This window comes from Oncorhynchus nerka, linkage group LG15 (assembly GCF_034236695.1).
Source record: "Oncorhynchus nerka isolate Pitt River linkage group LG15, Oner_Uvic_2.0, whole genome shotgun sequence".
NCBI lineage: Eukaryota > Metazoa > Chordata > Actinopteri > Salmoniformes > Salmonidae > Oncorhynchus > Oncorhynchus nerka.
The window spans coordinates 65,157,714-65,184,901 of record NC_088410.1 but is presented as its reverse complement, the minus strand read 5'-3'; the positions used below and the strand labels follow the sequence as shown (position 1 = coordinate 65,184,901).

The following is a 27,188-nucleotide window of genomic DNA, read 5'->3' as shown; positions in this document are numbered from 1 at the left end:
CTGTGTCTGATACACAAAAAAAATCCAGTGCAATAGTATCAGATGAGTCTCCCCTGGAGCGGGACAAGAGAAGGGGAAGGACAAGTCTGGGTTTGGGGCGGCGGTGAAGGTTTGGGAAGGGGGATTCACAGTTCTGACCTGCGGGGGGGGGGCCTGCGGGGGAGACCTGCGGGGCGTCTCATGTGGTGGAGGTCTGTGTGATGCTCCTCTGGCTGCTGGTGCTCTTGATGACGTAGGTGGAGGAGTTACTCTTGCGGCTGGAGTCATGGTCACGCTCGCAGTGGCATTGGGAGGACTTGAGATAGCGGGCCGAGCAGCACAGGAAGTTCTGCCTCAGGTCTGAGAACAAGTGGCCTGCGAAGCACATGTAGATCCATGGGTTACAGCAGCTGTTCAGACTGGCCAGCAGCATGGAGATGATGAAGGGCATGGCTGGGGAAACAAGACAAACACACACATTACATTTTTACTGATACATCAATCACACATGATTGCAAATTGACAACTGGTGCTAGAAGTGTGTTCTAGTGTTTTGTAGTTAGGATTACAAAGCTAATTTACCAAAGTTACCCAAATCTTCAGTCATTTTGTTAATTAACTGGTAATCTATGGCAATCTATGGTAACTTTGGTAATTAGTGGGACTTGCAAAGCAAACGTCCCATTTTAAATCTTCGTCATACTTCTTCTAAGCAAGAAACGTCATTCAAACTTTAAAACGTGCAGATCGATGTGCTTGTATACAAGTTTTGATATCTTTTATTCTTTAAATATGATTAAGCTTTTAGTATTTTTTTGTCCATTTTCATCCACTTTAACGGGATTTCCTCAACATTATAAAAGGCCCCATTGTGACGTCATCACCTCCAACATTCCATCTGTAAATGCAGCAATGGAAGTTTTGACACAAATCAGCTACCCCTTTGCCAACAATGTAGACAAAAAGTTAGAGCTCATGAAATCTTTGTCTACTTCTCAACTACTGACCACAACCACTGACCACAACTACTGAACCACACAGCTACTTACCAAAACGACTGACCACAACTATTGACCACAAAAATACTCAACCACAACTACTGACCACACAACTACTGACCACAACCATATAACTGCTGACCACAGCGCGGCAGGTAGCCTAGCAGTTAAGAGTGTTGGGCCGGTAACAAAAGGTTGCTGGTCCAAATCCACAAGCCGACAAGGTGGAAAAAATCTGTCGTTCTGCCCTTAAGCAAGACAGTTACCGCCCAACAACAACTGCACCGATGATGTGAATGTCGATTAAGGCAGACCACCGCACCTCTCTGATGCAAAGGGGTTGGTTTAAATGCGGGAGACACATTTCAGTTGACAGCATTCAGTTGTGCAACTGACTAGGTATTCCCTTCCCCTTCACAACTACTAACCCAACAACTACTGACCATCTCTCTCCTGTTCCACAGAGCCTAAACACAGTCAGAGCTTGGCTACCAACAGCTGACACACACTCTCTGGGGGGATTTAATCTAATCAGAAAATGCACTAGAGGTAATCAGAAATCCTGTTCAATGAGGGAAAGCTCGGTTTGTTGTTTTGGAAAGTGAAAAGTGTCTTAGTACTCAGCTAGCAATGGGGAATCGGCCCAAAAGCGTCCCTCTTTTCCGGGGGGCTGGAACTGATTGAATCGGCCCGAAATCGGGTGTTGGACTCGGCCGGAATCAAAATGAATGACTGCCCAGAATCAGCCCGAATCATTCCCTACTGGAATTCAGCTGACTTTGCCAGCATCTTACCAGAATCCCCCCAGAAGCGGCCCAATGCCATTTTAAATAAATGTATACAAAATTACCTGTTTTAGTCATTTTAAATATTACTATTATGCATTTTAGACTTACAGATTATACCCATCCATGGGCTCCTGAGTGGCGCAGTGGTCTAAGGCACTGCATCTCAGTGCTTGAGGCGTCACCACAGACACCCTGGATCGAATCCATGTGCAGAATTAACCCAGCGTCGTCCGGGTTTGACCGGTGTAGGCCGTCATTGTAAATTAGAATTTGTCCTTAACTGACTTGCCTAGTTAAATAATCCACCATTTTTAAGAATAATTTTCTTTCTTTCTTTTTTACCCCCTTTTCGTCATATCCAATTGTCTTGTCTCTGCAACTCCCATACGAACTCGGGAGAGGTGAAGGTCGAGAGCCGTGCGTCACCCGAAACACAACCCCGCTAAGCCGCACTGCTTCTTGACATAATGCATGCTTAACCCGGGAAGCCAGCCGCACCAATGTGTCGGAGGAAACACCATACACCTGGTGACCGTGTCAGCGTGCATGCACCTGGCCCGCCACATGAGTGAACATCCCGGCCGGCCAAACCCTCCCCTAACCAGGACGACGCTGGGCCAATTGAGAGTCACCTTATGGGTCTCCCGGTCGCGGCCGGCACGGGTATCGAACCAGCATCTGTAACAATGCAGTTTGCACAGCGATGCAGTGTCTTAGACCTCTACGCCACTCGGGAGGCCCCATCCACAAAGTTTTTGCTTACCAATTGCCTGGCACAAAGTATCAAAATACTAAAATCCTACTTAAACAGGACTCTTAAAGAATTTAATTTAAATGTAAATGACATTATTTGATCAGAGAAACAATGAGAAATATGGAAAAAAATAACAATGAAACCTTAATTATATAAAGCAGCTCGTGTAATCATCTGTCAGAGAGTAGCCACAATCGGCCCAAGCCCCAAGTAATACATTTGGGCCAGATAACTCACAACAGAATCGGCCCGAGCTCAATCCCCGCATCCAGTAATACTGCCGAAGGCGGCACAGATTCGGGGCACACGACATCGGCTGAGTCTGACTCTCAGCCGAGTGCCCTGAGTCTCAGCAGGAATCGGCCCATTGAACTTCCGGCGCCGACAGAGATGGCCGCATCGCTTCGCGTTCTCAGGAAACTATGCAGTATTTGTTTTTTTAATGTATTATTTCTTACATAGTTACCCCAGCCGGGAGGAACTATTGGATATAAGAGCAATGTCAACATATAAACATTACGACCAGGAATACGACTTTTCCGAAGCGGATCCTCTATTTGGTCTACCACACAGGACAATGGATCGGATCCCAGACCCAAAACAACGGGGAAGGGGCAGAAGAAGCGGTCTTCTGGTCAGGCTCCGTAGACGGGCACATCGCGCACCGCTTCCGAGTTTACAACTCACCAACGTCCAAGCTCTTGACAACAAGCTAGACGAAATCCGAGCAAGGGCTGCCTTCCAGAGAGACATCAGAGACGGTAACGTTCTTTGTTTCACGAAAACGTGGCTCACTCGAGACACGCTATGGGAGTCGGTACAGTGACCTGGTTTCTTCACACATCGCGCAGACAGAAACAAACATCTCTCTGGTAAGCAGGAGGGCAGTTAGGGTATGCCTTATGATTAATGAGACATGGTGTGATCATACCAACATACAGGAACTCAAGTCTTTTTGCTCACCTGACCTATAATTCCTAACAATCAAATGTCGACCGCATTAACTACCAAAATAATTATCTTATAATCACAGACGTATATATCCCCCCCAAGCAGACACATCAATGACCCTGAATGAACATCATTGGACTCTATGTAAACTAGAAACCACATATCATGAGGCTGCATTCATTGTAGCTGGGGATTTTAAGAAGGCTAATCTGAAATCAAGACTCCCTCAATTTTATCAGCATATCGAATGCGCTACCCGGGCAGAAAAAATCCTGGACCATTGTTAATCTAACTTCCGCAACGCATACAAAGCCCTGCCCCGCCCTCCTTTCAGAAAATCTGACCACGACTCCATTTTATTGCTCCCAGCCTATAGACAGAAACTAAAACAGGAAATGCCCGTGCTCAGGTCTGTTCAACGCTGGTCCGACCAATCTGATTCCACGCTTCAAGATTGCTTCGATCACGTGGACTGGAGTATGTTCCGCATAGCGTCGGATAACAACATTGATGAATACGCTGATTCGGTGAGCGAGTTTATTACTAAGTGCATTGGTGATGTTATACCCACAGCAACTGTTAAAACCTTCCCCAACCAGAAACCGTGGATTGATGGCAGCATTCGTGTAAAACTGAAAGCGCGAACCACTGCTTTGAATCAGGGCAAGGCGACCAGAAACATGACCGAATACAAACAGTGTAGCTATTCCCTCCGCAAGGCAATCAAACAAGCTAAGCGTCAGTATAGAGACAAGGTAGAGTCGCAATTCAACGGCTCAGACACGAGAGGTATGTGGCATGGTCTACAGTCAATCACTGACTACAAAAAGAAATCCAGCCCTGTCGCGGACTACAATGTCCTGCTCCCAGACAAACTAAACAACTTCTTTGCTCGCTTTGAGGACAATACAGTGCCAATGACACGGCCCGCTACCAAAACCTGCGGACTCTCCTTCACCGCAGCCAACGTGAGTAAAGCATTTAAACATGTTAACCCTCGCAAGGCTGCAGGCCCAGACGGCATCCCTAGCCGCGTCCACAGAGAATGCACAGACAAGCTGGCTGGTGTGTTTACGGACATATTCATCCTTATCCCAGGCTGCTGTTCGCAAATGCTTCAAGAGGGCCACCATTGTTCCAGTTCCCAAGAAAGCTAAGGTAACTGAGCTAAATGACTATTGCCTTGTAACACTCACCTCCGTCATCATGAAGTGCTTTGAGAGACTAGTCAAGGATCATATCACCTCTACCCTACCTGACACCCTAGACCCACTCCAATTTGCTTACTGCCCCAATACGTCCACAGACGACACAATCGCAATCACACTGCCCTAACCCATCTGGCAATCACACTGCAAACTGCCCTAACCCATCTGGACAAGAGGAATACCTATGTAAGAATGCTGTTCATTGACTACAGCTCAGCATTTAACACCATAGTAACCTCCAAACTCGTCATTAAGCTGGGTCTCAACCCCGCCCTGTGCAACTGGGTCCTGGACTTCCTGACGGGCCGTCCCCAGGTGGTGAGGGTAGGAAACAACATCTCCATCACTCCTCAACACTGGGGCCCCACAAGGGTGCGTTCTCAGCCCTCTCCTGTACTCCCTGTTCCTCCATGACTGCGTGGCCATGCACGCCTCCAACTCAATCATCAAGTTTGCAGACAACACTACAGTGGTAGGCTTGATTGCCAACAATGACGAGACGGCCTACAGGGAGGAGGTGAGGGCCCTCGGAGTGTGGTGTCAGGAAAATAACCTCACACTCAACGTCAACAAAACAAAGTAGATGATTGTGGACTTCAGGAAACAGCAGAAGGAGCACCCCCCTATCCACATAGAAGGGACAGTAGTGGCTCAGGTGGAAAATGTTTAGTTCATCGGCGTACACATCACGGACAAACTGAAATGGTCCACCCACACAGACAGCATGGTGAAGCAGCGCCTCTTCAACCTCAGGAGGCTGAAGAAATTTGGCTAGTCACTAAAAACACTCACAAACTTTTACAGATGCACAATCGAGAGCATCCTGTCGGGCTGTATCACCGCCTGGTACAGCAGCTGCTCTGCCCACAACCGTAAGACTCTCCAGAGGGTAGTGAGGTCTGCACAACGCATCACCGGGGGCAAACTACCTGCTCTCCAGGACACCAGGACACCTCCAAAACAGCTTCTATCTCAAGGCCATCAGACTGTTAAACAGCCATCACTAACATTGAGTGGCTGCTACCAACATACTGACTCAATCTCTAGGCACTTTAATAATTAAAAATAGGATGTCATAAATGTATCACTAGTCACTTTAAACTATGCCACTTTATATAATGTTTACATACCCTACACTACTCATCTAATATGTATATACTATACTCTATACCATCTACTGCATCTTGCCTATGTCGTTCGGCCATCGCTCATCCATATATATTTTTATGTACATATTCTTATTCATTCCTTTACACTTGTGTGTGTATAATGTAGTTGTTATGAAATTGTTAGATTACTTGTTAGATATTACTGCATAGTCGGAATTAGAAGCAGAAGCATTTCACTACACTCGCATTAACATCTGCTAACCATGTGTATGTGACAAATAAAATTTGATTTGATTTTGAGATCCACTGTGCTAGCTGGGTAGCTAGCTACCTGTTGAGTTTGGATTCCGCAATGCGGTTGGCATCAGTTACTGGGACTGCTACTATCTGTCCAGTGATTCTGCCCACCAACGCCGTGTCTGAGAAGTTGTTTGGCGTAGCAGTTAGCCTAGCTGCTAGTTAGCTGTCTATCGCCTATCAAGCTAGCTGCGTTTTCTTGAGGGCTAAAAACGCAGCCTGCGATTGTTGGAAAAGCTTCCAGGTGAAGGTGGTTGAGCGAATGCCAAGTGTGTGCAAAGCTGTCATCAATGCAAAGGTTGGCTAGTTTGAAGAATCTCAAATATAAAATATATTTTGATTTGTTGAAAACTTGTTTGGTTATATGTGTTATTTCATAGTTGTGATGTCTTCTCTATTATTCTACAATGTAGAAAATTGTTTTTAAAAATAAAGATATAATAAATAAAACCCTGATTTGAGTAGGTGTATCCAAACTTTTGACTGGTATAATTTTTTAAATAAAATTTCTAACATTTCTAAAAACCTGTTTTCCCTTTGTCATTATGGGGTATTATGTGTAGATTGATGGGGGGGAAATGGTTTAATCAATTGTAGATAAAGGTTAAATAAAAGTGGAAAAAGGGAAAGGGTCTGAATACATACCCAATGCACTGTTTGTTGCTACCATGACAAAAACCAAAACCGGCGGGAGTACCGTTGAGGACAGTGGTGTTTATCACAGGAGAAGGATATTTTAACAGAACAAAAATAGTTCTACAAGCAGTTGTTACAACAAAAATTGCTTGCAAGTGTTTTGTCCAAATACTGGTGGAGTCAACTAATAAAAGAATGGAAGACCTGACTAGAGAGGTCCAGGACATGAAGAACAGTTTGCAGTTCTCCCAGTGTCAGCTCAGTGAGAATGAACAGGAGAACAGCAAGATGACAGCAATCTGTAAGTCATTGAGAGAGGACATCAGTTATGTACAGTTGAAGTTGGAAGTTTACATACACCATAGCCTGTCACGCCCTGGTCTACGTATTTTGTGTTTATCTTCATGTATTGGGTCAGGCCAGGGTGTGGCATGGGTTTTTGTATGTGGTGTGTATATATTGGGGGATTGTAGCTAGTGGGGTGATCTAGCAAAGTCTATGGCTGTCTGGAGTGGTTCTCAATCAGAGGCAGGTGTTTATCGTTGTCTCTGATTAGGAACCATATTTAGGCAGCCATATTCTTTGAGTTTGTCGTGGGTGATTGTCCTTAGTGTCCTTGTTCCTGTCTATGTGTTAGTGTACACAAGTATAGGCTGTTTCGTTTTTCGTTACGTTTCTGGTTTTTGTAGTGTTTGTATTTAGATTCGTGTTACGTTTGTTTATTAAATTATGGATCGCAATCTACACGCTGCATTTTGGTCCGACTCTCCTTCACACCTAGAAAACCGTTACAGAATCACCCACCACAAACGGACCAAGCAGCGTGTCAACAGGCAGGAGCCACAGGAGAAGCAACAGAGGCAGCAGCAGCAGCTGCAGTGGGAGAGGCTGCACTACCTGGAGAAATGGACATGGGAGGACGAACTGGACGGTAAAGGACCCTGGGCTCAGCCTGGAGAATATCGCCGCCCAAGGAAGAACTGGAGGCGGAGAAAGCTGAGAGGCGCAGGTATGAGGAGGCAGCACGGCGTAGCGGATGGAAGCCCGAGAGTCAGCCCCAAAAATGTATTGAGGGGGGGCTCACAGGGAGTAGGGCTACGCTAGGTAGGAGACCTAGGCTAACTTCCTGTGGTTACCGGGGGGCTAGAGACCGGGCAGGCACCGTGTTATGCAGTGGTGCGCACGGTGTCCCCAGTGCGGGTGCATAGCCCGGTGAGGTATATTCCAGCTCCGCGTATCGGCCGGGCTAGATTAAGCGTCGAGCCAAATGCCATGAAGCCGGCTCTACGCATCTGGTCGCCAGTGCGTCTCCTTGGGCCGGCTTACATGGCACCAGCCTTGCGCTCGGTGTCTCCGGTTCGCCTGCATAGCCCAGTGCGGACTATTCCACCTCGCCGCACTGGCAGGGCGACCGAGAGTATTCAACCAGGTAAGGTTGGGCAGGCTCGGTGCTCAAGAGCTCCAGTGCGCCTGCACGGTCCGGTCTATCCAGTACCACCTCCACACCCCAGCCCTCCGGTAGCAGCTCCCCGCACCAGGCTTCCTGTGCGTGTCCTCGGTTCAGTACCACCAGTGCCAGCACCACGCATCAGGCCTACAGTGCGCCTCGCCTCTCCTGCGCTGTCGGAGTCTCCCGCCTCTCCAGCACTGTCGGAGCCTTTCTTCTCTCCTGCGCTGCCGGAGTCTCCCGCCTGTTCAGCGCAGCTAGAGCCTTCTTCCTCTACAGCGCTGCTGGAGTCTCCTGTCTGTTCAGCGCAGCCAGAGCTGCCAGCCTGCATGGAGCAGCCAGAGCTGTCAGTCTGCATGGAGCAGCCAGAGCTGTCAGTCTGCATGGAGCAGCCAGAGCTGTCAGTCTGCATGGAGCAGCCAGAGCTGTCAGTCTGCATGAAGCAGCCAGAGCTGTCAGCCTGCATGGAGCAGCCAGAGCTGTCAGTCTGCATATAGCAGCCAGAACTGTCAGTATGCATGGAGCAGCCAGAGCTGTCAGTCTGCATGGAGCAGCCAGAGCTGTCAGTCTGCATGGAGCAGCCAGAACTGTCAGTCTGCATGGAGCAGCCAGAACTGTCAGTCTGCATGGAGCAGCCAGAGCTGTCAGTCTGCATGGAGCAGCCAGAGATTCAGTCTGCATGGAGCAGCCAGAGCTGTCAGTCTGCATGAAGCAGCCAGAGCTGTCAGCCTGCATGGAGCAGTCAGAGATGTCAGTCTGCATGGAGCAGCCAGAGCTGTCAGTCTGCATGGAGCAGCCAGAGATTCAGTCTGCATGGAGCAGCCAGAGCTGTCAGTCTGCATGAAGCAGCCAGAGCTGTCAGCCTGCATGGAGCAGTCAGAGCTGTCAGTCTGCATGGAGCAGCCAGAGCTGCCAGTCTGCAAGGAGCTGCCAGTCTGCAAGGAGCTGCCAGTCTGCAAGGAGCTGTCTGTCTGCAAGGAGCTGCCAGTCTGCACGGAGCCGCCAGAGCTGCTAGTCTGTAAGAAGCCGCCAGAGCTGTCAGCCTACATGGAGCAGCCAGAGCCGCCAGTCAGCGTGGAGCAGCCAGAGCCGCCAGTCAGCATGGAGCAGCCAGATCTTTCAGTCTGCCAGGATCCGCCAGTCAGCCAGACTCTTCCAGATCCGCCAGTCAGCCAGACTCTTCCAGATCCGCCAGTCAGCCAGACTCTTCCAGATCCGCCAGTCAACCAGACTCTTCCAGATCTGCCAGTCAACCAGACTCTTCCAGATCCGCCAGTCAGCCGGGATCTGCCAGAACTGCCAGTCTGCCAGGATCTGCCAGTCGGCCAGGATCTGCCAGTCGGCCAGGATCTTCCAGTCAGCCAGGATCCGCCAGTCAGCCAGGATCTGCCAGTCAGCCAGGATCTGCTGAAACCACCAGCCAGCCAGGATCTGGTAGATCTATCTACCTGCCTGAGCTTCCTCTCACTCCTGAGCTTCCTCTCACTCCCGAGCTTCCTCTCACTCCCGAGCTTCCTCTCACTCCCAACTTCCTCTCACTCCAGAACTTCCTCTCACTCCCGAGCTTTCTCTCACTCCCGAGCTTTCTCTCACTCCCAAGCCTTTCAGTCCCGAGCTGCCTTTCAGTCCCGATCTGCTCTTCAGTCCAGTGGGGTTCTGGGTGAGGACTACTAGGCCATGGTCGGCGGCAAGGGTGGACTATCCAGGGACGCGAGGAGAGGGGACTAAGACATTGACTGAGTGGGGTCCACGTCCCGCGCCAGAGCCGCCACCATGGACAGACGCCCACCCGCACCCTCCCTATTGTTTTGAGGTGCGTTCGGGAGTCCGCACCTTAGGGGGGGGGTTCTGTCACGCCCTGGTCCAAGTATTTTGTGTTTATCTTCATGTATTGGGTCAGGCCAGGGTGTGGCATGGGTTTTTGTATGTGGTGTGTATAGATTGGGATTGTAGCTAGTGGGGTGATCTAGCAAAGTCTATGGCTGTCTGGAGTGGTTCTCAATCAGAGGCAGGTGTTTATCGTTGTCTCTGATTGGGAACCATATTTAGGCAGCCATATTCTTTGAGTTTGTCGTGGGTGATTGTCCTTGGTGTCCTTGTTCCTGTCTATGTGTTAGTGTACACAAGTATAGGCTGTTTCGGTTTTCGTTACGTTTAGTGTTTGTATTTAGATTCGTGTTACGTTTGTTTATTAAATTATGGATCGCAATCTACACGCTGCATTTTGGTCCGACTCTCCTTCACACCTAGAAAACCGTTACATAGCCAAATACATTTAAACTCAGTTTTTCACAAATCCTGACATTTAATCGCAGTAAAAATTCCCTGTCTTAGGCCAGTTAGGATCACCACTTTATTTTAAGATTGTGAAATGTCAAAATAATAGTAGAAATAATTTTTTATTTCAGTTTTTATTTCTTTCATCACATTCCCAGTGGGTCAGAAGTTTATATACACTCAATTAGTATTTTGAATTTGTTAGCATTGCCTTTCAATTGTTGAACTTGGGTCAAACGTTTCGGGCAGCGATCCACAAGCTTCCCACAATAAATTGGGTGAATTTTGGCCCATTCCTCCTGACAGAGCTGGTGTAACTGAGTCAGGTTTGTAGGCCTCCTTGCTTGCACACACTTTTTCAGGTCTGCCCACAAATGTTCTACAGGATTGAGGTCAGGGCTTTGTGATGGCCACTCCAATACCTTGACTTAGTTGTCCTTGAGACAATTTTCCACAACTTTGGAAGTATGCTTGTGGTCATTGTCCAGACCCATTTGAGAACAAGTTTTAACTTCCTGACTGATGTCTTGAGATGTTGCTTCAATACATTCACATAATTTTCATCCCTCATGATGCCATCTATTTTGTGAAGTGTACCAGTCCCTCCTGCAGCACAGCACCCCCACAACATGATGCTGTCACCCCTGTGCCTCACGGTTGAGATGGTGTTCTTCGGCTTGCAAGCCTCCCCCTATTTCCTCCAAACATAACGATGGTCATTATGGTCAAACAGTTCTATTTTTTGTTTCATCAGACCAGAGAACATTTCTCCCAAAAGTATGATCTTTGTCCCCATGTGCAGTTGCATACCGTAGTCTGTTTTTTTATGGCGGTTTTGGAGGAGTGGCTTCTTCCATGCTGAGCGGCCTTTCAGGATATGTCGATATAGGACTTGTTTTACTGTGGATATAGATACTTTTGTACCTGTTTCCTCCAGCATCTTCACAAGGTCATTTGTTGTTGTTCTAGGATTGAGTTGCACTTTTCTCACCAAAGTATATTCATCTCTAGGAGACAGAACATGTCTCCTTCCTGAGCGGTACGACGGCTGCGTGGTCACATGGTGTTTATACTTGCATATTATTGTTTGTACAGATGAACGCGGTACATTCAGGCGTTTGGAAATTGCTCCCAAGGATGAACCAGACTCGGAGGGCATGTTGTCCGGTCCTCTGGCAGTCTCTATGGGGGTACCACAGGGTTCAATTCTCAGGCCGACTCTTTTCTCTGTATATATCAATGATGTTGCTCTTGCTGCGGGCGATTCCCTGATCCACCTTGGACACTGTGCTCTCTAACCTCCAATCGAGCTTCAATGCCATACAACACTCCTTCCGTGGCATCCAACTGCTCTTAAACGCTAGTAAAACCAAATGCATGCTTTTCAACCGTTCGCTGCCTGCAGCCGCACTCCCGACTAGCATCACCACCCTGGATGGTTCCGACCTAGAATATGTGGACATCTATAAGTACCTAGGTGTCTGGCTAGACTGTAAACTCTCCTTCCAGACTCATATCAAACATCTCCAATCCAAAATCAAATCTAGAGTCGGCTTTCTATTTCGCAACAAAGCCTCCTTCACTCACGCTGCCAAACTTACCCTAGTAAAACTGACTATCCTACCGATCCTCGACTTCGGCGATGTCATCTACAAAATAGCTTCCAATACTCTACTCAGCAAACTAGATGCAGTTTATCACAGTGCCATCCGTTTTGTTACTAAAGCACCTTATACCACCCACCACTGCGACCTGTATGCTCTAGTCGGCTGGCCCTCGCTACATATTCGTCGCCAGACCCACTGGCTCCAGGTCATCTACAAGTTCATGGTAGGTAAAGCTCCGCCTTATCTCAGTTCACTGGTCACGATGACAACACCCACCCGTAGCACGCGCTCCAGCAGGTGTATCTCACTGATCATCCCTAAAGCCAACACCTCATTTGGCCGCCTTTCCTTACAGTTCTCTGCTGCCTGTGGCTGGAACGAATTGCAAAAATCGCTGAAGTTGGAGACTTTTATTTCCCTCACCATCTTTAAACATCAAATAATTATATCTATTTTAGATTCCATAGAATAATTTAGGGTTAATTATAGGTGCATATATTTTTTTATGACAATCAGCTGGTGACTTCAACTGTACTCAATCTCTCCCTATCCCAGTCTGCTGTCCCCACTTGCTTCATGATGTCCACCATTTTACCTTTATCCAGGAAAGCAAATGTAAATGAACTAAATTACTATTGCCCTGTAGCACTCACTTTTGTCATCATGAAGTGCTTTGAGACGCTAATTAAGGATCATACCACCCCCACCCTACCTGACAGCCAAGACCCACTTCAATTTGCATACCATCCCAATAGATCCACAGACGATGCAATCGCCATCGCACTGCACACTGCCCTATCCCATCTGAACAAAAGAATACTTATGTAAGAATGCTGTTCATTGAGTACAGCTCAGCGTTCAGTACGATAGTACCCTCCAAGAATATCATTAAGCTCGGGGCCCTGGGTCTGAACCCCGCCCTGTGAAGCTGGGTCCTGGACTTCCTGACAGGCCACCCCAGATGCTGAAGGTAAGAAACAACACCTCAACAACGCTGATCCTCAACACAGGGTCCCCACAAGTGTGCGTGCGCAGCCCCCTCCTGTACTGCCTGTTCACCCATAACTGTATGGCCACACACACCTTTCAAAATCAAATCAAATCAAGTTTTATTAGTCACATGCGCCGAATACAACAGGTGAACAGTGAAATGCTTACTTACGAGCCCCAAACCAACAATGCAGTTTAAAAAGATATGGATAACAATAAGAAATAAAAGTAACAAGTCATTTAGGAGCAGCAGTAAAATAACAATAGCGAGACTATATACAGGGAGGTGCCGGTACAGAGTCAATGTGCAGTGGCACCGGTTAGTTGAGGTAATATGTACATGTAGGGAGAGTTATTAAAGTGACTATGCATAGATGACAACAACAGAGAGTAGCAGCAATGTAAAAGGGGGAGGGTCAATGCAAATAGTCTGGGAAGCCATTTGATTTGATGTTCAGGAGACTTATGGCTTGGGGGTCGAAGCTGTTTAGAAGCCTCTTGGACCTAGACTTGGCGCTCAGGTACTGCTCAGGTACCGCTGTGGCAGCAGAGCGAACAGTCTATGACTAGGGTGGCTGGAGTATTTGACCATTTTTAGAGCCTTCCTCTGACACCGCCTGGTATAGAGGTCCTGGATGGCAGGAAGCTTGGGCCCAGTGATGTACTGGGCCGTTCGCACTACCCTCTGTAGTGCCATGCGGTCCGAGGTAGAGCAGCTTATTGATGAGCTTTGAGGGAACTATGGTGTTGAACGCTGAGCTGTCGTCAATGAACATTCTCACATAGGTTTTCCTTTTGTCTACGTGGGAAAGGGCATTGTGGAGTGCAATAGAGATCATCTGTGGATCTGTTTGGGCGGTATGCATATTGGAGTGGGTCTCGGGTTTCTGGGATAATGATGTTGATGTGAGCCATGACCAGCCTTTCAAAGCACTACATACGTTAGTGCCTTGGGTCGGTAGTAATTTAGACAGGTTACCTTAGTGTTCTTGGGCACAGGGACTATGGTGGTCTGCTTAAAACATGTTGGTATTTCAGACTCGGACAGGGAGAGGTAATGAAAATGTCAGTGAAGACTCTTGCCAGTTGGTCAGTGCATGCTCGCAGTACACGTCCTGGTAATCTGTCTGGTCCAGCGGCCTTGTGAATGTTGACCTGTTTAAAGGTCTTTCCCACATTGGCTGTGGAGAGCGTGATCACATAGTCTTCCCGGAACCGCTGGTGCTCATGCATATTTCACTGTTATTTGCCTCGAAGCGAGCATATAAGTAGTTTAGCTCATCTGGTAGTCTCGTTTCACTGGGCAGCTCTCGGCTGTGCTTCCCTTTGTAGTCTGTAGTCTGACGCGTCAGAGCCGGTGTAGTGCGATTCGATCTTAGTCCTGTATTGACGCTTTGCCTGTTTGATGGTTCGTCAAAAGGCGATCGCAGAATTTATTATAAGCTTATGGGTTAGAGTCCCACTCCTTGAAAGCAGCAGCTCTAGCCTTTAGCTCAGTGCGGATGTTGCCTGTAATCCATGGCTTCTGGTCGGGGTATGTATGTACGGTCACTGTGGGGACAACGTCATCAATTGTCACGAATCCCGCTTCCTGAGTCTGTGTTTGCCTGTGTTTCTGTCCTGGAGTGTGTTTCCGGTGTCCTGGAACGCACCCTGTCTGGTTGCCGGGCAAATTAGCTTGTTGGGAGATCGATGTTCACCCGCACCTGTATCCCATCAGTAATCTGCACACCTGTCCTGATCATCACCTCTCCCCTTCAAAAGCTCTGACCTGACATCCATTCCCTGCCGGATCGTTAGCCATGAACAGTATGTTGTGCCATAGTATCAGCCTCAAGTTGGATAGAATTAGTTTTGTTGTTTTTTACGTATTGCTTGCCTTAAACTTACCTCCGTTTGTTCTGTCTTCAGTTACTCACCCGGATCATTTACCCCATTCCCGCCTGGTCGTCGGAGGATTCCGCTACCCCATTGGATCCACCTATTTACTCCCATCAACTCACCACCGCTGCCCGCTACGCCACCTGGATATATCTACCCATTCACATTCACTTGTAAATAAATACTCACCTTCTTCCTACTCTCCTTGTCCTGGTCTGCTTCTGGGTTCGATTTTGAAAGAACGTGACATCAATGCACTTACTGATGAAGCCAATGACTGATGTGGTGTACTCCTCAATGCCATCGGAAGAATCGCGGAACATATTCCAGTCTGTGCTAGCAAAACAGTCCTGTAGCTTAGCATCTGCTTCATCTGACCAGGTTTTATTGATCGAGTCACTGGTGCTTCCTGCTTTCATTTTTGCTTGTAAGCAGGAATCAGGAGGACAGAATTATGGTCAGATTTGCCAAATGGAGGGCGAGGGAGAGCTTTGTGTGCGTCTCTGTGTGTGGAGTAAAGGCTGTCCAGAGTTTTTTCCCCCTCTGGTTGCACATTTAACATGCTAATATACATTTGGTAAAACGGATTTAAGTTTTCTTACATTAAACTCAATCATAAACTCAATCATCAAGTTTGGCCTGAATACCAATAATTACGAGACAGCATACAGGGGGGAGTTGAGGGCCCTGGTGGAGGGGTGGGAAATAACCTCTTCTTTAACGTCAACTGGAGCTGATCGTGTACTTCAGGAGACAGCAGAGGGAGCAAGCCCCAATCCACATCAACGGGACCGCAGTGAAGAAGGTGAAAAACGTCAAGATCCTCGGCGTACACATCACTGACAATCTGAAATGGTCTGTTCAGCGCCTGTTCAACCTTTAGGAGACTGAAGAAATTTGGTTTGGCATCTAAGAGCCTCACAAACTTTTACAGATGCACCATTGAGAGCATCCTGTCAGGCTGTATCACAGCCTGGAACAGCAACTGCTTCGCCCGCAAAAGCAGGGTTCTCCAGAGGGTGTCCAACGCATCACTGGGGGCACACAGCCCGCCCTCCAGGACATCTACAACACCCGATGTCCCAGGAAGGCCAAAAAGATCATCAAGGACAACAACCACCTGAGCCACGACCTGTTCACCCGCTCTATTCCAGAAGTTGAGATCAGTACAGGTGCATCAAAGCTGGGACCGAGAGACTGAAAAACAGCTTCTATCTCAAGACCATCAGACTGTTAAATAGTGATCACTAGCCGGCCTCCACCCAGTCCCTGAACTTAGTCACTGTCACTAGCCAACAACCACCCGGGTTACTCAACACTGGACCTTAGAGGCTGCTGCCCTATGTACATAGACATGGAATCACTGGTCACTTTAATAATGGATCACTGGTCGCTTTAAAAATATTTACATACTGTTTTACTCATTTCATATATATACATACACTATATTGTACTGTATTGTTGTCACGATCATCTGAAGAAGTGGACCAAAGCGCAGCATGGTGAGCGTACATTTCTTTATTTATAATGTCGCCAACAAAAACAAGAAACAACAAAATGACCGTGACGCTTACGAGGGCTACAGTGCCACTAACAAAGACAACTTCCCACAAAATACAAAGGAAAAAGGCTGCCTCAGTATGATTCCCAATCACAGACAACGATAGACAGCTGTCCCTGATTGAGAACCATACCCGGCCAAAACATAGAAACAAAAAACACAGAAATCAGAACATAGAATGCCCACCCAAATCACACCCTGACCAAACCAAATAGAGACATAAGGCTCTAAGGTCAAGGCGTGACAAGGCGTGACAATTGTAGTCAATACCACTCCGACATTGCTTGTCTTAATTCCATTATTTTACATTTAGATTTGGGTGTATTGTTTTGAATTGTCAGATACTACTGCACTGTTGGAGCTAGAAACACAGGCATTTTGCTACACCTGCAAAAGCATCTGGTAAATATGTGTATGCGACAAATAACATTTGGTTTGAAATCAGATTATTGAGGGACAATCAAGGCGGAACAACATGGTTGTGGACGGAACTACAGAATCTCCACATGAGACCTGGACGGAGTCTGAATACAATGTTGAGGGAAATGATCTCGGAGAAACTGAGGATGGACCACATGAAGATTGAGGTCAAGTTCCTGAGGTTCAAGGACAAGGTAGCTGTTCTGGAAAGAGCCAAGAGCTTGAGAGGAACGTACTATATATTGTTTTATTTTGCTTGTTTTCCATATTATGTCTATCTCTGATAGTCTATCCAGGAAAGGGCTGAAAATAGCCCATATGAATCTATGTAGTGTAACGGCCGTTGGTGGAAGAAGGTGAGGACCAAAGCGCAGCATGGTACATGTTCATCATGTTTATTAGAAACTGAACACTAAAAATGCAAACAACAAAGAGACAACCGAAACAGCTCCGTCAGGTGCAACACACACTAAACAGAAAATAACTACCCACAAACAACAGGTGGGAACAGGCTACCTAAGTATGGTTCTCAATCAAAGACAACGATTGACAGCTGCCTCTGATTGGGAACCATACCAGGCCAAACCAATAGAAATACAACACACAGAACAAAACATAGAATGCCCACCCCCTGACCAAACCAAAATAGAGACATAAAAAAGGAAAAAAAGATAAAAAAAAGGTTCATGAAATCAATAACTTGCTATCATTAGATAATATTAATATATTAGCCATTTCTGAGATTCACTGACAACTACTTTGATGACTATTGAAGGTTATTGAAGTTATTGAGGGTTATTGAAGTGTTATTGAAGTGTTGTGGTTGTGTGTTCATTTTGCACATCTAAAGCCTTTTCTTTTGGGGTATTGCTATAGGCCACCAAGTGCTAATGGTTAGTACCTAACTAATATGTGTGAAATGCTTGATAGTGTATGTGATGTTAACAGAGAGTTCTACTTTCTTGGGGATCTGATTGTCAACTGGTTTTCATTAAGCTGTCGACTCAAGAGGAAGCTTCTCACTGTAACCAGTGCCTGTAATCTGGTTCAGGTTATTAATCAACCTACCAGGGTGTTTACAAACACTACAGGAACAAGAACATCCACATGTATTGATCACATTTTTACTATTACTGTAGAACTTTGTTCTGAAGCTGTATCTGAACCCATTGGATGCAGTGATCACAATATTGTGGCTATATCCAGGAAAGCCAAAGTTTCCGAAAACTGGGCCTAAAATAGTTAAGCGTCGTATTCATGCATAAAATAAACTAATAGCGAAAGAAAAGCATTGCAAGTTTGAATTCTGTAAAGTTATTGTTATCGATGAATAACAACAAACCTCCTGGCAATAACAAGATGGATGGTATATTTAATCTGAGCCAAGAGGAAAGTCCTTGTCGTCAGGCCTGGAGGGAAGCCAAAGTAATTCCACTACCCAAGAGTGGTAAAGTGTCCTTTACTGGTTGTAACAGCAGACCTATCAGCTTGCTACCAGCTCTTAGCAAACTGTTGGGAAAAAGCCCAAATACAATTCTATTTCTCTGTCAACAAATTAACAACAGACTTTCAGCATGCTTATACAGAAGGGCACTCAACATGTACTGCACTGACACAAATGTCTGGAGAAATTGATAATAAGAAGATTGTGGGAGCTATACCGCTGGATTTCAGTGCAGCCGTTGACATTATTGACCATAACCTGCTGTTAAGGAAACATATGTGTTATGGCTTTTCAACCTCTGCCATATTGTGGATCCAGGGTTACAGTGCTTTTCAACCTCTGCCATAATGTGGATCCAGGGTTACAGTGCTTTTCAACCTCTGCCATATTGTGGATCCAGGATTACAGTGCTTTTCAACCTCTGCCATATTGTGGATCCAGGGTTACAGTGCTTTTCAACCTCTGCCATATTGTGGATCCAGGATTACAGTGCTTTTCAACCTCTGCCATATTGTGGATCCAGGGTTACAGTGCTTTTCAAACTCTGCCATATTGTGGATCCAGGATTACAGTGCTTTTCAACCTCTGCCATAATGTGGATCCAGGGTTACAGTGCTTTTCAACCTCTGCCATATTGTGGATCCAGGATTACAGTGCTTTTCAACCTCTGCCATATTGTGGATCCAGGATTACAGTGCTTTTCAACCTCTGCCATATTGTGGATCCAGGGTTACAGTGCTTTTCAACCTCTGCCATATTGTGGATCCAGGATTACAGTGCTTTTCAACCTCTGCCATATTGTGGATCCAGGGTTACAGTGCTTTTCAACCTCTGCCATATTGTGGATCCAGGATTACAGTGCTTTTCAACCTCTGCCATATTGTGGATCCAGGGTTACAGTGCTTTTCAACCTCTGCCATATTGTGGATCCAGGATTACAGTGCTTTTCAACCTCTGCCATATTGTGGATCCAGGGTTACAGTGCTTTTCAACCTCTGCCATATTGTGGATCCAGGGTTACAGTGCTTTTCAACCTCTGCCATATTGTGGATCCAGGATTACAGTGCTTTTCAACCTCTGCCATATTGTGGATCCAGGGTTACAGTGCTTTTCAACCTCTGCCATATTGTGGATCCAGGGTTACAGTGCTTTTCAACCTCTGCCATATTGTGGATCCAGGGTTACAGTGCATTTGGAAAGTATTTAGAACCGTTTCATTTTTTCACATTTTGTTACAACACAGCCTTGTACTAAAATGGTTAAAAGTGTGTTTTTCCCTCATCAATCGACATACAATACCCCATAATGACAAAGCACATTTATTACTTTGTTGAAGCACCAATTACAGCATTGAGTCTTCTTGGGTATGACGCTATAGGCTTGGCACACCTATTTGGGGAGTTTCTCCCATTCATCTCTGCAGATCCTCTCAAGCTCTGTCAAATTGGATGGGGAGCGTCACTGCACAGCTATTTTAAGGTCCCTCCAGAGATGTTCGATCGTGGCCAGCGCTAGGAAGAGTCTTTGTTGTTCCAAACTTTTTCCATTTAAGAATGATGTAGGCCAATGTGTTCTTGGGGAACTTCAATTCTGGAGAAATGTTTTGGTTCCCCTGTGGGACCTTTTATAGACAGTTGTGTGCATTTCCAAATCCTGTCCAGTCAACTGAATTTACCACGGGTGGACTCCAATCAAGTTGTAGAAATATCTCAAGGATGATGAACTGAAACAGGATGCACCTGAGCTCGAGTCTCATAGCCAAGTTTCACATCCTGAGCTTAGAGAGCCTTTTTATGTCTCTATTTGGTTTGGTCAGGGTGTGATTTGGATGGGAATTCTATGTGTTGTATTTCTTTGTTTTCCCACCTATGTTCTAAAAACCTGACTTCGCTTTTTCATTATGGGGTATTGTGTGTAGATTGATGAGGATTTTTATTTATTTAATCAATTTTAGAATAAGGCTGTAACATAACAAAATGTGGGAAAAGTCCACGGGTCTGAATATTTTCTGAAAGCACTGTATATATAGGATATTGTTTTACAGCTTTGTCATTCTATTATTTATTTTACTAAATCATCTTATTTGATTATGTTATATCTTTTACATGTGATGATGCCAAACAGAGGGCCAGAGATAATTACAGACACCTGTGATAATCTGAAGTACCCAAAAGGGCCACATAAAATCCTTGAAAGTTACCAAAATTCTGGTAGTTTATTGGTAAACTTACTAAGTTTCCAGTACCCACCGTTTGCAACCCTTTTTGTGGTAGACATTCATTTGTTTGAAGATATAAAGGTAATTTTTTAAGATGACATCTGATGGAATGGTTTGATTTCATTTGATCTCATTCACATGTTGTAATAATCTACATTTAACATTTAAAGTCGTATAAACATGGTTGTGGTGAAATGCCAGCCTGTCTCAATATGTTCTTAACCTATGGATCTTCTGAGGACCAACATGAGGAAACCACTTTCATCCTAATTAATTACCCCCGTTCTATCTCCATCCCTGATTGGATTGTTCTTGACACAAACACAAATACACACACACATAAACACATACACACCAACACAATAGAAACACCCAGATAGCATTCACACCCGAAATGGTAATAAAGCTACCGGGGGAGACAGACAGCAGTGATGCGTAGGTTGACATTTATGCCACAGGTGTAGGATCTTAATTTGAGCCAGTTGGCTACAACAGGAAAATAATCCTGCAGCAACAGGAAATGTGGATTATTATGTGGATTGTAATTAGTGGACATTTTTGTGGGGTTGATACATTTTTCATAAGGGAAAATCAAATCTGAAATGTCAAAATGGAAATTACACACTTCACAAGCCGTTTTAAGCCTCAAAACACACTGTAAGTTCAATTACTGCATTGCAGTAGAGTTCTCCTGAAACAGGGTGATCAAATGAAGATCCTCCATCTGTATGTACACCGGCGAATTGACATATGGTAAATTAGTTTGAGATTAATGGAATGGGCCCATGTCCTGTATTCAATTAACCTATTCTGATTGCTAATCTCTCTCCCTTCGTCTCTCTCCACCCCGTGTTCCGCTTGCATCATCTTTAATGGCTGGCCCTCCAGCTCTGATATGAAGGTTGCTCAAATTGAAATCACTGGGAACAATCGGCGGAATGTTACAGCAGCCGCCAAGTAATTTGGAGCTAATTGATTCATCAGTCATTAAGGCTGTGAGTTATAGGTGCACAAGTGTCCGGCTGTGAACAATGTAAATCATTCTATTGTCTGGCTTTTACAGTGTCAGAGCAGGGAGGACACATGCTTAGTCTGGACCGGGGATAGGCCTAGGGCCTACACAGTTTCCTAACTCTAATTAATGTGTGTGTGTGGGGGGGCTTGCAGTGATGCAAAAGTAAAGCGGAATTGATCTACTAGATAACTCAAATGAAAATGTAATATAGAAAAGAGTAAACTCCACCATATGACAAGTTATTATGGATGTCCTGCAGCTATAAAGTAGTTACACTGTAATACCATTGCTTTATAACATTCAGCCACAAAGTTACACAACTTCAATCTCAAAGGAACACAAGGCAGTATGATAGATGAATGAATAACTCAATAAATGTCCTCTGTAAAATGTATAACCTTGCTCTTGTGAGGGAGGGAGGAATTTGAATGAATGCAGCTTGGCATTAGATCATGTATCTTTTCACTGAGGCATGAAAGGTGGTTAGTGAGATCTTAACAAACCACAAGTTGTACTAAGCAGCAGTCAAACGGACATACACAGACTAACACTGACACAACATTTCTTTGATCTAACTCTGTTAGGCAGTGCCATGCAGAGCTTCCTTGTTTGGATATTATTTACCAGCAAATAATGGTTCCATTAAACGGAAGTCAAAATGTAAATTAATGTCCTGTGTAATGTTCAATATATATGCTAAATGTCTTCACACAGCATAGCCAGATCACATATCATGACTATTAAACATTCTTATGGCTTTGTAAAAGGAAGGAGCGCGGGTGAGAATGGGGCCAATATGTGATTTGAAGGAAGGAATTATGATCAAAATAACAATTAGCTCATGGTGTCGTTCACAGGAGATGATAAATCACACAAACTCACAAATTTGAATGCAGAAAATGCTTCCCCTCATTGGTAAATCTGCTCAACTATCAGGTTCTGTACTGACTAATGACCACAGCCTGATTGGCACGATCATCCGAGTTTAATTTCAACACTATTTCAGAGGATTTACTATGCCAAAGCAGCTGAGTAGTAGAATTCCTAAAGAAGACTTTACAAGAGAGGGGCCTTGCTTTTCTCACATTTTATTTTGGCTCTCAGCCAACCACTGACCTGGCTATCAGATGCTCCATACTATTATTTCAATGGAAGCTGGTACAATAGCTCTCTATGATCACGTGTGTTGTTTGAGTCGGCACAGCTGAAAAGGGCTTCCCTGTTTTAATAAAAGATGCATCTATCATTATGTATAATGCTGTACTTTAAAATGACTGTAACAACAATGAGGCTTGGTGTCTGTTTAATAAACATCCTGTAAAATGCAGAGAAGAACATACAGTGGCCATAAACAAAAGGATTCCATGGGGACTGGGCAGACTGCCAATTAATATAGTCCATGCCAGTCAGCGTCACACAGAGCAGAGGGTGAGTCAGCGTAGGGAAAATGGAGGCTGTGCACTCAGGAATGGACAAGGGTATGGACACAGTTTTAAGATGGGCCGCCTTTCCCACCTGGACAAAAGCAACACCTATGTAGTAAAAAAAAAAAGCTGTTTAATTGGGGCAAATCCACTGATTGTGTGTTGTTCTCAGAAGGGTTCAAAAGTCTCCAGTGGATGCTGCACCCCTAAGAGGTTGTCTTTGGGAGATCACAGGCTGTGTATGTCTGTTCAAGGATGATAATAAAAGCACTGTAAATAAACACAATTTTCTAGCAGGGAACAACAGCCTGCCTGCTTGAACCTGGCACACCCCAATAGGCTTACAGGGACAAAGCCTACATTATAAACTGGGTGGTTCGAGCCCTGAATGCTGATTGGCTAAAGGGCCATGGTATATCAGACCGTATACCACAGGTATGACAAAATATGTATTTTTACTGCTCTAATTTAGTTGGTAACCAGTTTATAATAGCAGTAAGGCACCTTGGGGGTTCATGGTATATGGCCAATATACCACGGCTAAGTGCTGTATCCAGGCACTCCGCGTTGCATCGTACGTAAGAACAGCCCTTAGCCGTGGTATATTAGCCATATACCACACCTCCTCGTGCCTTATTGCTTAATAAGTATTGTTACTCATCTTGGATCATCCTGCAAACTTCATGGGAACTTTGGCTGAGAATATTATTTTCCATACTTTTCCATACACGTGTAATGCAAAATTGTTTGGGGAATATAATGACTGTTTACCAACTTGTTCAATATCCTGGTGTTTGTCTTGGGATGTTGGGAAATATAACTCATATGTGATAGAGCTGCTGTGGGGATCAGGAGGGGACAGCACAGAACAGTTGCGTTTAACTAGGTACGAACAAATTCTTATATTCAATGACGGCCTACTCCGGCCAAACCCTCCCCTAACCTGGACGACGCTGGGCCAATTGTGCGCTGCCCTATGGGACTCCCAATCACAGCCGGTTGTGATACAGCCTGGGATCAAACCTGGGTCTGTAGTGCTACCTCTAGCACTGAGGTGCTGTGCCTTAGACCACTGCGCCACTCAGGATACATAGTGCTGTGGTGTAACTCTGGTGTCTTTCAAATGTATGGATAGTCTCACTTTGATTTACCACTCTCATTTAATCTGTTTACAGCTTCAGTAATATATGAATCTTCTTCAAAGGATAGAACATAAACAAAATGCCAACCCCAACCAGAAGGCCATCTACTGTATTTGGTTTAGCATAGATTGCTCAATCCCCCTCCAGTCCAAGCCAGTATATAGCCTAATGTAAATAGGCCTGGCTAAGTATGTAAAGTGTGATTGACTGGGTATCGAACCCTGGCCATACTATATAGGGTGTGGTCATAAGGCAGGTCATTAAGAAATGAATTGCACCGGTGGGCTGTCTGCTCCATTGAAGCACGTGGTACTCTCGTGGGCTTGACTGAGGAGATGACATGCGTGGCCCCAATATTACCTGTCACTCTTGCACTCCGACGTGCCTCCCAGGTAACAACAGAAGAGCTCAGCATGCAGCCCACACGCATAATCTGATTAATGATTCACTGCAGGAAGGCTCAGATGGTTGGGCCTCAAAAACACATCCATGCAGAGGTGTGCACAAACCATGGAGGTTACAGTCCGGAAAGACTGTTTTCAGTGACTTAAGTTATTTTTTAGTTGCATGGACATTTGCGGCGGTAGTCTATGCCTACTTTGCTTCGCTTCAGTGGAGGGGTATTGCAATTAAACGACCCTCTCGGGTTGTTGCTGTTCGTTATGGCGAGTGCGTCAAATGGAGGTGGTGTTTTTAGTATTCATAAAAAGTCTGTAACAATTCTGGACAACCATTGTAATATTCAGGCCACTTCTAAAATTAAGGATATTTTTTACGGCGTATGCCCTATATAGACCTATATGAAACGAATATAACGAGAAAATATTTTTCATACATATTTGTTCGGATCGCTCCACCCGTATCTCCACAAGTCACCATAACATTCTATAGGTGGGCAGAGCTTCATTTGCATCATAGTATTTTTGTTGGCTGGAGGCACACCATAGCCTATGAAGGGCTGCGGATTTATTTAAGTTTATTTTGTCATTTCATCCACTGCATGTGGGTAGGATATTACTTTATATGATGCGTCTAATTTTCCGGTACAATGGCATACATCCTTTGATGTTCCTCATGTCAGACCTGTGCGAATTTCAATTGACTGTCAATGATAAAGGCTGTTGAAATATATTTGTATTATCATGGCTATTTGGTGAAAATGCACCTAACATTACGCACACCGCATTATAAGTCCCGAGACAGAATACCTTCCGAGCGTTTTAAAGTAAACATGGACATTTAATTTCAAGATGGATATATGAATGGCAACAGTCTAGAATTGCGAAGCCACCTGGTTAAAGTATTTCATATTACGCACGGAATCTCAAACTGAAGAAATAATTTGCATGGTTATTTTCGAGATGGAGTTTGAACTTACCTTCTCGAGGCGCCGTTGGATCCCAAGCCGTCCACATCTGCACGGTGAAGAAAGGAGTCCAGCAAACGATATACGCCAGAACTATGACAAATGTCATTTTAACTGTAGTTATCTTCGCTTTGGAGATGAGTTTTACACTGCTCACCCGAGCGAGCGCAAGGCCTTTCGAAGTCTTCGGGGTGAGGCTTATGCACTGCTCCCTCTTGGTTTTCATTCTAAAGTTTTGCCAGATCTTAAAGCTTATTAGTCCATAGCATAGGCTCAGGATGGCCACTGGTATGATGTAGATGGTAAGGCTAATCCAAGTTATATACGCTTTGGCACCCCAGGGCTCCACGAAGTCACCCCAACAATCATACACTCCAGAGCCAACGTCCTTCAGGGAAAAAATGTACATTTGTGGGCTGCTGAACACTAGGCTGAGGACCCAGGAGATAATCACGTAGAAACGGTCTTTTCGCTTGTGCAGAGACCGAAGCGGCTGACAAATCGCCAAGCACCTGTCTATAGACATCAAAACAAGCATATAGGTAGATGCGAACATCCCGACGATCTGGAAGTATTTCACCAACCTGCACAGGATATCGGGTCCATAGAAACGGAAAGTAATGTCCCAGATAAGTTGTGGCAAGACCTGAAATATAGCCACAACGAGATCCGCGATGCTGAGGTGTTTCATGAAGTAGTACATTCGGGACTGTGTGTGCTTGGTGGTGTGAATGGCCACCAGGACGCACAGATTCCCCACCAGCGCCAGGAGCAGGACCAAGGCGAGCACAGTCACCTCCACTTTAGCCACCTCCTCATTCCGTTTCAGGGGGTTTGTTTGATTTCCCCCGATGGTCCCGTTGCCAAGGGTTGAGTTCCCCAATGATTCGTTAAATGGCCAAAAGTTCTGCTCATTTAGTGTACTACTTTCCATTGTGTTGACCGTATTCTCTCTCAGTCCAACCGCGACGAAAAATCATGCAATAGCAGCAACGTTCAGCCACCCTACAATTGGACAGTTGTTTTAAACGTCTTCTTTGGCTCTTCATCTAACAGGTGTCAAGACAAGACAAAGCATCCGTGTGTGGAGCTGGGTTGTTACCATTTACACACGATGGGAAAAACGGAATCCCAATTTTGCGCTGAAGCTTTATTTCTTATTCATGAAGTAGGACCAAATAGGACCAGACACTGGTGAGCAGGAAATATAGAAAACACATTAACGTCTTGTTTCAATTAAAAACAATTAAATTATATAATACTACATTAAATGGGACATCTGCGATTACATTTATTTAATTTTAAATAAATTATATATAGACCTAACCATTGATTTTAGAAGAATATACATTCGACAGTAAATGCCTCATACCCCATCAGAACCCAAAAGATAAGCTTATTTTACTCAATTGTTTGTAAACCATGTAATTGTAAACAAACATTGTATAGTCTCAAAACGGTTAAAACCAGATTTTTTCCTGATCATTTTTATTGTTTGAACGGCAGATTGCCCATTTGAATGAAAAACATAAACAGAACCACAACATATAATTTAAGAAACTATTGAAACTAACTAAAAATTCAGCAGCACGTAGTCTATGGATAGTCTCCAGCCATCTAAATAATATTTTAACATTGCCTACAAGTAATAGCATGATGGGTTTTCCGAATGTAAA

At 45.1% G+C, this 27,188-nt stretch overlaps 1 protein-coding gene across 1 annotated transcript; it reads right to left on the bottom strand.

The window, feature by feature from the left end:
* Positions 1-148: 148 nt before the first annotated feature.
* LOC115143704 (isotocin receptor-like) lies at positions 149-26,671 on the bottom strand. Its single transcript, XM_029684175.2, has 2 exons — positions 25,525-26,671; positions 149-432 (listed from the first exon to the last, which is right to left on the bottom strand). The coding sequence occupies exons 1-2, from the start codon at positions 26,444-26,446 to the stop codon at positions 179-181; spliced, it is 1,176 nt and encodes a 391-aa protein (XP_029540035.1). The 5' UTR covers positions 26,447-26,671; the 3' UTR covers positions 149-178.
* Positions 26,672-27,188: the final 517 nt, after the last annotated feature.